This window comes from Elephantulus edwardii, unplaced genomic scaffold, assembly GCF_000299155.1.
Source record: "Elephantulus edwardii isolate Elephantulus edwardi_28Jun2011 unplaced genomic scaffold, EleEdw1.0 scaffold00036, whole genome shotgun sequence".
Taxonomy (NCBI): Eukaryota; Metazoa; Chordata; class Mammalia; order Macroscelidea; family Macroscelididae; genus Elephantulus; species Elephantulus edwardii.
In genome coordinates, this window is record NW_006399786.1 from 16,371,751 (window position 1) to 16,385,315 (window position 13,565).

At 39.5% G+C, this 13,565-nt stretch overlaps 1 protein-coding gene across 3 annotated transcripts in view; it reads right to left on the reverse strand.

Annotated features, from left to right (window-relative positions):
• Window positions 1–12,834, reverse strand: part of ESRP1 (epithelial splicing regulatory protein 1) — a 58,465-nt gene extending 45,631 nt beyond the window's left edge. For all 3 annotated transcript variants that reach the window (XM_006884582.1, XM_006884584.1, XM_006884583.1), the window contains exons 1-4: window positions 12,526–12,834; window positions 11,933–12,061; window positions 10,842–10,955; window positions 6,981–7,095 (exon numbers count right to left, since the gene is read on the reverse strand). In XM_006884582.1, coding sequence (XP_006884644.1) covers window positions 6,981–7,095; window positions 10,842–10,955; window positions 11,933–12,061; window positions 12,526–12,657 — 490 coding nt within the window. In that variant the 5' untranslated portion in view covers window positions 12,658–12,834. The remainder of the gene's footprint in view (window positions 1–6,980; window positions 7,096–10,841; window positions 10,956–11,932; window positions 12,062–12,525) is intronic.
• Window positions 12,835–13,565: the final 731 nt, after the last annotated feature.

Genomic DNA, 13,565 nt, shown 5'->3' on the forward strand with positions numbered 1-13,565 from the left:
ACAGTGCAACAATGAATGAATGAAAACCCAAAATCTCTGTAAATGTTCATTAAAACTAATAAAATTTAATAATAATAATAAAAAAAATGCCACATCAAGTTAGTCACATCATAACTTTCTATCTCCAAAAAGAAAATGGAGAAATGTGATATGTTATGTTTTGGAGGGATAAGAATATGAAAAATACACCCTAGTCAAGTCACGTTGCTCTTTTTGACAGGACTTAGGAATCTTTCTCATCTTTGTTCAGCCAAAATTCTTATAAAAATAATTCTTATCTTCCTAAGCCTCTCACAAAATCAGATTACGACTAACTTTCACCCAGCACCAAAGCCCTCCTTAATTCCTGTCACAAATGTCAACAAGACTCACTTAGATACTATTCCTGTGACTTCCTTCTCAACTGCTTCCAGGGAGTGAGTTCTTCTCTTTCCTGCCTCTTTCCACAGCCCTTGGAGCCTTTAAAAATATCTGTCCCAGTGAGTAGTGGCATTTACTGGCAACATTTTGTGCTAAAAACACTGTTCATTTCTTCTAATTTTCACAACAACCCTACTGGGTAGATAATAATAATAATAAAACCAAACAAATGAAGAAACTGGGACTTACTCCATAGCTCATCTAGTCACTTAGCTGGTAGGTAGGTAATGGAGCTTGTATGAAAACATAATATGACTGTGTGTAAATAATTCTCTTACTCTCAAGACAAAAAGCCTTGCTAAGTTTGTTCTAAGCAATATTTTGCTCAAAATTTTAAAATTCAAGTACAAAATTTACATTTATATATAAATTTTATATTTCAATACATTTTCAATTTCAATTCAATACATAAATAAAATTTATTGATAAAAACAACCAAGACCATAGGATAATCTGCACACAAACTGTTCAATGGAAACCTACATTTTTGCACAAACTTTCACTGAAAACAGTAAAACACTTTTAAAAAGTCAAATGAATAGGTTTTAAAAAACTCACTATGTTAAAAATGTCAAGTATCCTTTGAGTAGAGATGGATTTTATAGCTAAAGTGTTCTGTGACTTTTTAATTAAGAATATTCTTTTGACATTTGACAAACTTGGTTCCACGTAACAGGTACTGACATGTTTCCGTTCAAACCATCGCACACTAAGAAGATCAGCAGCTCTAAGCTGTTAACGTTTAAAAAGTCACTCAACCTTCTGCATGCCAAAAGCACCCCTTCACACACATCCACAGTCTTTTAACGCCTTTCAGGGAGGTTTGTTCACTTCTTAATCCTTAACAAAAGTTAACATGAGTAACAAAAACAGAGGAGTTAGAAGAAAAGTTTTAGTACCAATTTTTCCCCTATCAATTTATAATTATATATTGAATTACTTTGTGCACGTCTGATCTTGAGGGAAGGAAAGATGAGTCTATGCTTCCTGATTAATGGCTAGTCATGCAACTTACTCATTTTGCCCTAGAGGCAGCCACAACAGAACCAACAGGCTTAGCCAGCTTTACAAATGTGAAATGCCATGAGGAAAGAAGGAGGTAAAGCCAGACAGACGTGGTGGGAACAAGACTAACATTACAGGCTACCTACCTTCAAGTTACATTTGCACTGATCTTAGAGAGAGTCTCAGCCTGTTTAGAAAGACTTTTCTTAGTGTAACATTTATGAAACACAAGGCAGAAATTTAGAAGCAGAAAGATTTTCACCAAGCTCATCAATATTTATCTACAAAAAAGAGAATTAGTATTTGCCAACTACCTGAAAATCTGACACAGTTGGTTTCAAAACACCTCATTTTTAGTTGCAAATAACTGCTTTAAGGTTTTCCTTTCTAGCTAAGAGGGAGCACTGGTGGCCTAGTGGCAAGAAGCTGCAATGTACTCCCAATGGCACCCAGTTCAAATCCACCAGCTGCTCTGTGGAAGGATGAGCAAATAATTGTTTTAAATTAAGGTTTTCATTTCTATCTAAAAGAATCAATCATAATATAAACACACCAACACTTCAACTGTTGAAAAAGTTTAAACTATATTCTTAATTGCATCTCAGCTCAAAATTCTAACTCACAAAACAAAGCCATTTTTCACTTCTTTTGATGCATGTGTTTGCTTTTATTTACATTAGTGCATAACCATATAACTGTCTAGATTACTGAACAAATAAAATATGGCAAGAAAAAGGTTCTAACTTTTGTCTTTTAATCCTTCTATTAAGAACTAAGATTTCAAAAAAAAAAAAGAAAAAAAAACTTTTCAGTTAAAAAAACAAAAAAACTTTTCAGTTAAAAAAAAAAACAAAAAACAACTTTTCAGTTAAAAAGAACTAAGATTTCCCAATCCCAAAGGCATGCTGTTCAAATCCACCAGATTCTCTGCTGGGGAAGGAGGGTCAATCTCCCCCTGTGCCAGTCGATCTGTTTCAACAGAACACAACAAGAAAATAAATAATTTTTTAAAAACTACAATTTGCATAAAGGAAAGATAGGAAACAAATCTAGAATTCTGAGAAAAGAATCTGAAAATCATAGTTCTTTTCATTCCTCTGAATCTTACTGAGAAAATATGGAGGCAATACCTAACAACTGCTACTTCAGGAGGTATTTTTGTAATGGAGGGCTTTCTATTTTGTTAGAAATTACTTCTAACTAAATTGACAATTACCTTCTGGGATAAGGGAAGGAGTAATACAACAAGAAACAAAAAGTTTTACTGTAGAAAATGTCATTTCAATGGGATAAGCAAATTAGGAAAGGGAGACATATTGACAAGATTTCTAGAACCATCTGTAAAACCGTAATAACTGTGCCCTGGAATTACTAAGTTATCATCTTAGAAGTAAATTATTTTATAATTAAAATAAACCACATGTCGTTAACCTAACAAGTCCTTTTTTACTGAGTGCTGGCAAAGAATACAATTTCTAGTCATTTAAATTATTATAGACCACAAGCCAGGGAAATTTGCAGATCTGGCTCACATCATGCCAATGAGATGCCAAAGATAACTCCGCCCCTCCTGTCCCTCCCACCTCCACAAGTTATATTCCTAACCTAGCTTAAGTGTACACTTGGAGATATTTTAAATCCCTTTCCTGCACAGGAAGGTACCAAGGAAGATTCAGTGCTACCCTCCCCACCTGTTAAGCAGGGTAACAAAGGTCCATAGGATTACAAAGACCAGTTCAACTAATCAGAACAAATAACTATTTAAAGACACAATGAATTCCACAGTATTTTATAAATTGTGAAACCCAAGTAATCCAAAAAATGTACCCAGAGGAACACGTAGCTTACGTCTTAAGAAGTCTATGTAAGTCTCCTAAGAAAATAAAATCATTTTAAGTGTAGAGAGTTTAAACAAGAGCATAAGTCAATAAGGAAGTTGTTCAGCAGCTGGGTTGGGTTTTTTCCTTGTTTGAGACACCCAGTGACCTGCAGAGGTAAGCAGGATTTCAGTCATGTTAGAGGATACAGAGCGGGCCAGGCTTTAACTCTGTGGGTACATTATCTATAGTCAGTCATACCCATTTAAAGACTGGGAAAGTAAGGCTGGGGGTACAGTGAAAAGAGGCTCTGATCTGAGTACATCCCACTATGCTACTCAGAATATTTTTCTCCCTATTTTTAAATACAGGCTAATGTCACAATCTGCTACTAACATACAGCCACATATCTACCAAGCATTGGATGGGTTTCAAGAGTGATATAGTGATTTTTTTATTTTTTTAAACTCCTGAACTAGCATTTGTCAGTTATATCAAAGAACACATGCCCTACGAGACAGGAATTTTATAACTCAGAATTTACTTCATTTCATGGCTGAATGATTTGACCACTCACTATGTACTGAGGAAAGATAGAATATAAACTTAAATGTCATTATTTAAAATAATCTTCATAAGATCTTTGTTCATTCAGGAAAATAACTCCACCTAGTCAAGGTATCCGTGGTGGCTTGCCCAGTGAGTTACACTAAAAATCCAAAGGCAAGCAGTTCAAATCCACCTGCTGCTCCATGGAACAAAGAGAAGTAATCTCCTCACATAAGATTCACAGTCTCTGAAAACTTACGGGAGGGCTAGCTGTGAGGTGGTTCTTACTTGATGATGGCAAATAGCATGTTAATAAGCAAGATTTTCCCACAATTGGGACTTGGGCTCAAATTTTGATACATTTAACTAAGGAAATCTCAATCTGCCCAGTTATAAAATGGGTGCTGCTTTTCCCACTGGGCTACATTTTTATGTTCTCCACTGTTAAGTTTCTCCCATCATCACTGCACCCACTCCCTAATTACACATCTTCATTACAACAACAGTTCAAGTACTTAGTAAAGACCTGGTAAGTGAAATAAATAAAATGGCAGAGGTTTTGATTAATGAGAATAAATCAGTGAATTAAATCACTGAAGCCACATGCTTATTATCACATCCAACACAGTCTCGCCACCTCACCTGATTAGGCAAAAGCTTTCAAAATGCCACCCACAGCTTACTTGCTAAATGAGTGAGGTCCTCCCTCCATGCAGTACTATCTAATTCAACAGCAAACAAAACTGCAACTACAACAATGCAGAGAGGCTTAACTCCAGACGTGGTTTTAGAACTAATACAAAAACCGTAAGAATGAAATGCTAAAATGACAGCCACAATGGCATTCAAGGAATTCATAAACCTTTTCTTTTTCAAAGTGGCCTTACTTCTCATTTATATAGGGCCTGATAGTTTGCAAAGCTTTCACTCCAGAATTCTGCCGAGGAAGGAGGGACAATCTCCTCCTGTATCAGTCAGATTTGATTTGAAGGTACACGCACACACACAAATAATAAAATAAAAAATCATAATTAGAATAAAATTTTTTTTTAAAAAAAAGTGAGGCTTGGAGAACCCAAGAAACTCTCAGGAAAGTTAAGTCCACTCAACATTACAGACCAGGTTGTATGACTACACCTTGGTCTTCCTTCATTTACAAAATGAGAACAGACTCGGTCTTTAAAATTGATGTTCCATAAATGCCTGCAAATTCTGGATATTATTTAAATATTACATATTACTATTTTAAAGGTCTCATGTGTTTTCCTTTATTTTAAAAGATATTATAAACACAAATATCAGAGAGATGTAAAACACCATTGGATTAAAGTTAATAAACCATATTCCCAATACTCAAAGTACTGGAAGTCTACTGAGGAAACTAGCAAACTGATTAATACCACGTGTCTACAATACTTAAGTCAACCTGCATACTCTTATTCCTTTACAAGGGTTGGCAATAGCAACTTCAGGAGCATTGGATAGCCTATCACCTTGACAAAACCACCAAGGGTCTTTTCAAATGCCAGTGTCATTTGAATATTAGAAAGGATATCTTGCAGTCCCCTAAAAGAATAGAACAACTCTTCTGTTCAGGGGCGGTGGAAATATTTGCACACATTAGGACAAATTGACATTCAAATTTTATGACTGTGGTTAACCTAAGGAATGGTGGCTTAAGTCTGAACAGGAGTCATAAATAACTGACCAAAGCTTAATGTGAAATAAAAACCAATGCCAGGAAAATCTTTTCTTACTTGCTAAATGGAAACAAAATTTAAGATTAAAATCTAATTTCAATAATGTGACTGCTAAGATTCTTCCTAGAGAAAGCCCAAAGAAACGGAATGGATTCTGGAAGGGATAGACAGGCCCCTAGTTTTTCAATAAATGCATCACTAAATGGTCATGAGATCATCAATCCTTTAAACTTTAAAAATAGAAACCAACTAAAACAACAAAAGAAAAAATAGAAACCAACTTTAGTTTAGCCACAATTCATCCCTTGTTATAGTCAAACACTTCCAATTTTCATTTGCCTAGAACTTAAAAAAAAAATTAACAGAAGATTACAAAACTGAATTAAAGGAATAGCAAATAATTAGCAGAGTATCATACTGACTCACCTAAAAGTCAACTTTGTATCTTAAAATACAATTTAAGAATATAACTTTGCAATATATCTATACACTGTGTAATATATATAAACACATACTAGACTGACATTGCTGTTTTTTAGCACTCTGGACCAATCACTACCAATTATCACTAAATATAAATTCCAGCTTACTTTCAAGAGTAAGACAAAAATTAGTTTAGGGAAAAAAGTGAGTTTGATGTGCTTATAATCAGTTAGGAAAAACACACAAACACAATTTTGCATTTTAGGAATTTTTTTAAAAATAAGAAAAAGCAGACTAGTTTCTGAAAAAGAATTTGAAAGTTTAACAACAAATACCTACAGCTCACAAACTTGAAAATATCCTGGATACTTTATTTTATGACGACTCTGATAGTAATGTAACTTACTCATGTGATCTATTAAGCACATGCTCACTTATTATTTAGAACTTTTTACTTAGTTTCTGGATGAGAGAAGATAGGCACTCATGATTACAAGATTTGTGATTATAAAATTTAATTTTATAATATATAATGCATAAAATATGTTATCTTAGTAATTAAAAAATTTGCAGGGAAATTCTGACTCACTCTCCAGTGATGGTCTACCATAATCAAGGTCTCAGACATATTTTAAAAAGGCAGGGGAGGCTAAAAGAAGGGCGAGTGAACAACATGAATAAAGAGCACATGCCTATAACTTTAAAAAAAAAATCATATTCATTTCAAAGCAGTCAAAAATAAATCCTATATTTTTAAAAAGTCTTCAAATTGTTCTCTAAAGTCATGGGCACAAATCAGCCTAATTCTGAAATGGAATTCTGCATAGTCACCTCACAAACACCATTCATTTCTCTAAATCCATTCAACTAGCAATCACTGTTCAAATTCACAAAATTATAAGCATTTTGAAATAAGCCCATAGCGGTACAATTCCTCTTTATCTTAGCATAGTAGAAAAACTTTGGACAAGCTGATAAAACAAAATGCATTAATGTTTCTTGAACTACCATATTTTTTCCTGGAGCCCTCTTTTCAAACTATTCTTGAGTCTCATTAAAAGGATACACTCTGTCATTGCTGCAACATCCAATTTGTCAATATCAGGTGAACCAGGGCAACATTTCTTAAATTCTTTTCGAAGATCAAAAAACGAATAGAAGCATTCAGGCAATAATACATTCTGAGGAAGAACAAGAGATACTGTCAATTATTTAAATTTGATTCAAAGACTCCACTATAATTAGGAACCTAAGAATTAAAAAATGCAAGAGTGGATTTCTTCTTCATAGTTTGGCCTATACTGGTTATAATATTAGAATACATGTACCAATATCAAGGGAGGAAAGAATAAGTCATCTTAAAGTAATGGCTAACAGTATTTGTGCTCTAGTAAATATGCCATTCAAAACATTTCAGATGCTTATTCAGGTTTTTACACTTTACATGTCTTGCATTAAAACAGTACAATCTTTTCACATTTAACATCACTTGTATTTCAGTCAGCAACAGCAGCCTTGTCAGTTCTCAAATTTAACAGTAAAATTTAATAGTTCTGATTATAGGGTTCTTGACAATGAATATGTTCATGCATAATTAGATAAACAATATTCTTAATTACCATAAACATATTCTTGCTGTGCAATCTTTTTCCTAATCATTAATCAGGGTGTACGCAATGACTTAAATTAGACTTTAAAAAAAGTATTACAAATCTCAAAGGCAAAGTAGTAAGATCATCTGTTGTTAGCTACCAGCACCGTTTTGACGGACATCAGTAAACAAAGCTCAACTATTAGGCTAATAACAAATCTTATTTTACTGGTTTTTTGTTGGAAGGAATAAACTAAAAATCTTTTTCTTAGAATTTTTAAAAATCTTTTTCTTAGAATTTCAAATATTTTTGTTCACTTAGTGGGAATTTACTCATTTGTACACGTAAGATTCAGGAGGTGGTATAGCACTGGTCTGTGCGCTGCTGTACAGAGGTAACTCGTGGTTGCTGTGATGCTGAAGCCTGTGACAGTGATGTGCCAATCGTAGTAATGGGCACCCATGGTGGACAGTGTTGGCTGGAGCTTCCCGACTAAATCAAGCCTGGAAGCAGGAGCGGCATCCACTTCCGAAATGGCTTGCCTCCAGAAACTCTATGAACAGTGCTCAGGCTGTTCGTTCATAGGGTCGCTATGAGTCGTCTACGACTCGACGGCATTAAACAACATGTACGCCTGTAGCATTTATGTATTAATATATTCCTTCACTGAATGCCTACTATAGGATTTTCATAGACATGAGTTGCTCATGCAAATATCACTGCATCGTGGCCACAGCATTCAAAAGTGAATCCTTAACACCATCTAAAAAAACTAATTTAAAAGCTGTAATAAAAAGAACTTCTTGTTGATTGCCTTCAAGTTGTGCACAACTCATAGCAACCTTAAGAACAAAAGGCCTATGCCCCTCTACAACTATCGACATTTATCAAAGTTCATAGTTTCTGGAGGCATGTTATTTAGGAAGTGGATACCACTCCTGCTTTCAAACCTGTCATAGCATGTTATTGTTATGTGCCATTGAGTTGTCTGCAATGTATAGTAACCCTATGTACAGCTGTTCTGAATCCTTCCCTGTCCTGAGCCAGTCTCACTAATTCCGAAACACCAACCCCTATCACCCAGTTATTGATGTCTAAAAAGAAAAGATTGGTCTACTTGAGTTAGTTCCACTTGACCATACAAGGTAATGTGGGAAGACTGTCTATTCTTCTTCCTCAACTTAGCTACATTCATACAAAATACAAACACTAGGGAAGTTACAGCTGCCTTACAGACAACTCTTGTTAGGTGCTGTCGAGTCAGCGCCCACTTATAGCAGCCCTCTATACCCTAGCCATCTTCACAATCTCAGCTGTGCGTTAAGTAGTAGCTGCAGCTAATGAGTCACAGCCAAGCTCACTGTTTGGCTTCACTTTCCTGTGATTAGCTTTTCAATTAGTTGTCTTACTAAATAATGTATAAGTTTGGTCTCACTTTGAAAGTCACAACAGCTTTATCACAATTACCTGCACTTGTTGCTCGTGAAGCTTTTAAATCATTGAAAAGCCTCCTGAAAACATTTTCTTGCACTAAACTAAGGCTAAATAAGAACAATGTGCACCTGTTCTAACTTACCAACAAACTTGACTGAAAGATACACTTAGGAACTGATCTTGCTCGTAACCTGCAGAGGCTGTTGATATTACACTAAAACCAAAGTCAATGTAGTAGGCCCTTCCTGGTAAGTCACCTTTTCCTACGAAAATATAGAAGACTAAATGTTGACACTAAAATTTTAAAAAGTTAATATATTGTCTTTTTTGTGTGCAATAATGTATGAATATTTTAAAAGAGAAAGTGAACTGGGGGAGGGAGTAAAATGTACAATAAATAAATCAAAGTCCAACTCTTCTGTAAGCTCAGTAACATCACAATTAAAATAAAAAAATTCTAAAAATATTATGTTAAAGCACTTTTTACCTTAGTTTTAAAATCTTAATTTTAAAGATCATTGCAACAAACAAAATATCTTTTGAATGGCAGGATTATTTCTTTTTATGAGTTCCCTAGTTTCTTTCATTAATAATTATTTTCATTATGATACTAAATTAATTGTTTCAACTTCCTATAATTAAAATAGAAGTGGCTTAGGAAAATGTCACAATTTTTCTCTAGATGTCTTCTCTCACATCTGAAGCAGTTTATCAAAACTAATAAGCAACAACAAATAAAACATAATAACCATTTTCTTTGTGCCCAATAAAAGTTACATCTTGTCCCTTTCTATTGGAATGAAGGGAAATCTAATGTTTATAAAATATATATAATTTACAAATATTAGATATATCTAATAATACACAGATTAAGGGGACAGGTAGCAGTCTAACATTCAACTTTTAAAATCCTCTTTTCAAATAATTACCGAGTTTGCTATAGAGGAAATAATTTTGTTACCTGTGAAGATATAGGAACTTGAATTACTTCCTCAAGCTTTTCTATCAATATGCACTTATCTCTCATTTCCTCCCCTTTCCCTATTTTGACTGAAAGGAGAAAAATTGGCACAGACTACTTACCTATGCCATCTATTGTTTGTCTAAGTACTTTATTTCCCTTGTAAGATGTGTCTCAAACATAAAAATAGTTACTTTCATCTTTTAAAGCTCACAACTTGCCTTTCACAATAAGTCTCAAGGAGGGTAGAGAAATAATCACATTCAATCTCCAACTTGTATTTTTTTTTTTCATTCCTTCACCTTCTGTATATATAAAAAAACAAAACCACAGCAAAATGTTTAAGATGGCCTAACCCTATTATACGAACCTGGAGAGAGGATGAAAGGGACACAAGCTTCGAGAACTCTCCTTCATAGGGTCAATATGCGACTCAGCTGGCACTTAACAACAACAACAACCCTATTATTGTGACAGGAGAAGCATTCCATTTTGAAGTTAGTCAAAGAACAGTGTGGTATAACTAATGTTTCACTAGGTTACAAGTTGTAAAGAACTTTTCATGAAAATAGTGTAATTACAACTAAAAATGTTTGTGTTTCCCTCTCCCTGTCCTTCAAATGGAAATATCACCATGTATTAAAACGCATCTCTCCTTATTTGTAATTTTAAATATTCAAAAGTCAGACATCATATTAGTTGAAAGACGATGATAAGCATTTTAAAAAAAGATTCAAAATCAGAAAGTATTTCATTAATCACCAGAATATTTCTAAAAAGAATCACTGCAATTCAGAACACCTAGGCATTCAAGTATAGCGCATCTATGGAAGAATAAACCGGAATAAACCATTAGTTGTTTGCTTTTTAAAAAAAAAATTTTTTTAAAATCCCTTCAGTCACCGCCAAAGGTCCACTCGCTTTTTGAGAACCCTCTTACCTTCTTGGAAGCCTCAGGATGTAGGATTTGCCTGACATGAAGCTGCCCATCAGTACAGAGACAGAAGGAAGTCCCTACCCCAATATTCAGTTCATTGCTCACTGACTGGTTAAACTGAAAAAAAAAAAAGAAAAAGAAAAAGAAAAAAAAAGACCAAGACACACAGGGATGAAACTGACGAAGAGATTCACAAATACTGAGAAGCAACAACGCTGACAGCTTCTTTTCCATCTCAACTTTCTCAACAAACCCCACCACCACCACAAGGTTACTCTCCCCCTTTCAAGTTTCCGAAAATCCATTCATGATTTTGACGCCAGAAGTCTTTTTTCATCAGCGGGTTGCCTTCGGATTACATCATTCCCTAGTATTCCTTTTCTTTTTAAGGCTTATAAACGATACAAATTTCTGATAAACGAATATGCATAATGGTCACGTAGGCTGGCAACATTCCTGCAGGAGTGTATTTGCTCCCTTAATTCACAATTTGTGTTCCAGGGCCACGAGGCCAGCGGAGCGCCACTGTTCCTCCACAGGTGTTAAACACCTGTGACGCACCGCCCGGTGCCGCGCAGCCGGGTTTCAGGCCACCCCCCCCCCCCCGGTGACCCAGGGAACTGTCCTACAAGTTCGGACCCGCAAACCTTCCCCGGCGCAGACACCGAGGCACCTGAAGCCGAAAGGAAGCAAAGCTTTGAAACCCCGGAAGGCACGCGAAGCCCTGGGGCGCGCGGCTGCGCCTCGCCCGCGGGCTTGCCCCACAGCGCCCCCTGCCCTGGGAGAGGCCAGGCGCGCGCGGGGACACCGGGCACCGCGGTCCAAACCCTGGGCGTACTCCTCATTACGGAAGCCCGACGAGGAAAACCTGGCTGGGCCTCTGCAATGACTCAGGACACAACTCAAAAGCTTGCCAGCTTCGACCCAAGACGCTTGGATTTGGGTGGCAAACAGGGACCGCGACACCCGGCCACCTGGCTGCGTCTGGGTGGCCCTGGAAGGAACGTTCCCACCATATGGCCCAGTGTACACTTCCAGCTCGGCCCAGGAGGCATGCGTGGACACCCGGGGGCAGCGAGGCCCAGGACTGTCACCTGTCGGAGGGCTTGGTCCAGCTGCGGCGCGGACGCCAGGCTCTCGGCGTCGATCTTGGTTTCTTCTTTGCAATCCTCGGTCAGTTCCAACTGATCCGGTCTGACTAGTACTTCGTGCAACTGTCCGACCTCCCGGGAGAGAAGCAGTAGTCAGTTTCTCCCTCCATCAGCTGCGCCGGCTCCATCTCATTTCACCTTCCTCCCTCGCTCCCCCCACCCCCACCCCAGCGGGCCTCCCCGAGGGTCGGGCAGCAGCATCGATGCCCACCGGCAGGCGCGTGGCAGCCCCCGCCCCGCACCCACCGGATCCGGTCGGAAAGGCCCCCCTAAGTGGGCGCCACGGCCGCAGGGACCCCACCCTGGCTCTGCTCGTGCTTCCAGAGAAGCCGGCTCCGCGGTGGGGGCTGAAGGGTCAGAAAGCAGTGGGCCAACAACTTTGGTTTTCCTCCGGCTCCTCTTAGGCCTCGCGTCCAGGGTTCCCAAAGCGAGTAAACGAGCGCTTGTTTACCGACTCCTCCTCCTACCTTAAAACTTTTACAACAAACTTCTTGTCCCACGCCTTGCAGGGGGCCCCCAAAAACGTGGAGAATTACCTTCCTATTGGCCAGATCCACCACTTTCCACACCAGCAGGATCAGCTCCTTCTCATCCGAGCCCAGCTTGGCCCCGGTGGCCCCAGCGGTGATCCCAAAAAGCACCACCAAGTAGTCGGGAGACGCCGTCATGACGATAGGTGGGGAGGGGGGAAAGGGGGGGTCGGGAGGCGGCGAGGTAGGGCGGCAGGGGAAACCTGGGCTCAAACCTTCTTTCTAAAAAGAAAAGAAAGCGCGCCCACCCCCCCTCCTAGCCGCCACTGGTGCAAAAGGCGGTAACCAGCCACCAAGCCCACACCTGGCCCGAGCTCCACACCCCGGGCAGGAAGGGGGGGTGGGAAGGAGGGCGCAGCGGGCCTGCCCTTTTTGGATTCAATGGCCAGAGCGGCTATGCATAAAGCAGGGAGCAGGACGACTCCTCCGGGAGGCGCGCGCAATGGCTGAAAGCTTTTCTGTTTGGGATGTGGCTCTACCTGCCCGCCCCCTCCCCCACGTGGTGCAGGTAAAAGACACCTGGCGGCGCCGGCCCATTGGCTCCTTCAAACCACTACGTGGCAGCAATGGGGGAGGAGGCCGCTCTGGGCGGGGAGGAGGGGGCGGGAGACAATGGCTGGATGAATGGAGGTGGTGGGGGCGCGAGGAAGGGGAGACAAGAGGGGCGGGGAAGGGGCAGTTGCCACCCAGAGGGTAGCTGAGGCCAGACGGGAAAGGGGTGAGGGGTGAAGGACCCGAGGGGGGCTGTCTGGAGACGTCAAGGAAAGGAGTGGTCGCCTTTAGAGGTAACCAACAGGTGTCGGGTGGCTGGAGCTGGGTTCGGAGGACGGCCAGCTGGGCCGGGGCGGGGGGAGGGGGGGAGGGCGCAGAGAGACCGAGTCGGAGGCTTTTAAGGGTCAAAGCGAACGGCCGGACTGGGGAGGCAAAAGGAGGCCAGAGGTGAGGCCTGGGGCGAGGAGCTGACTAGGGCGCGGCGACCCAGAGAACTAACTGCCGATCGAGGGAGGGACCCGCCTGTGGCAGCCGGGAGGTGGCGAGGGCAATTG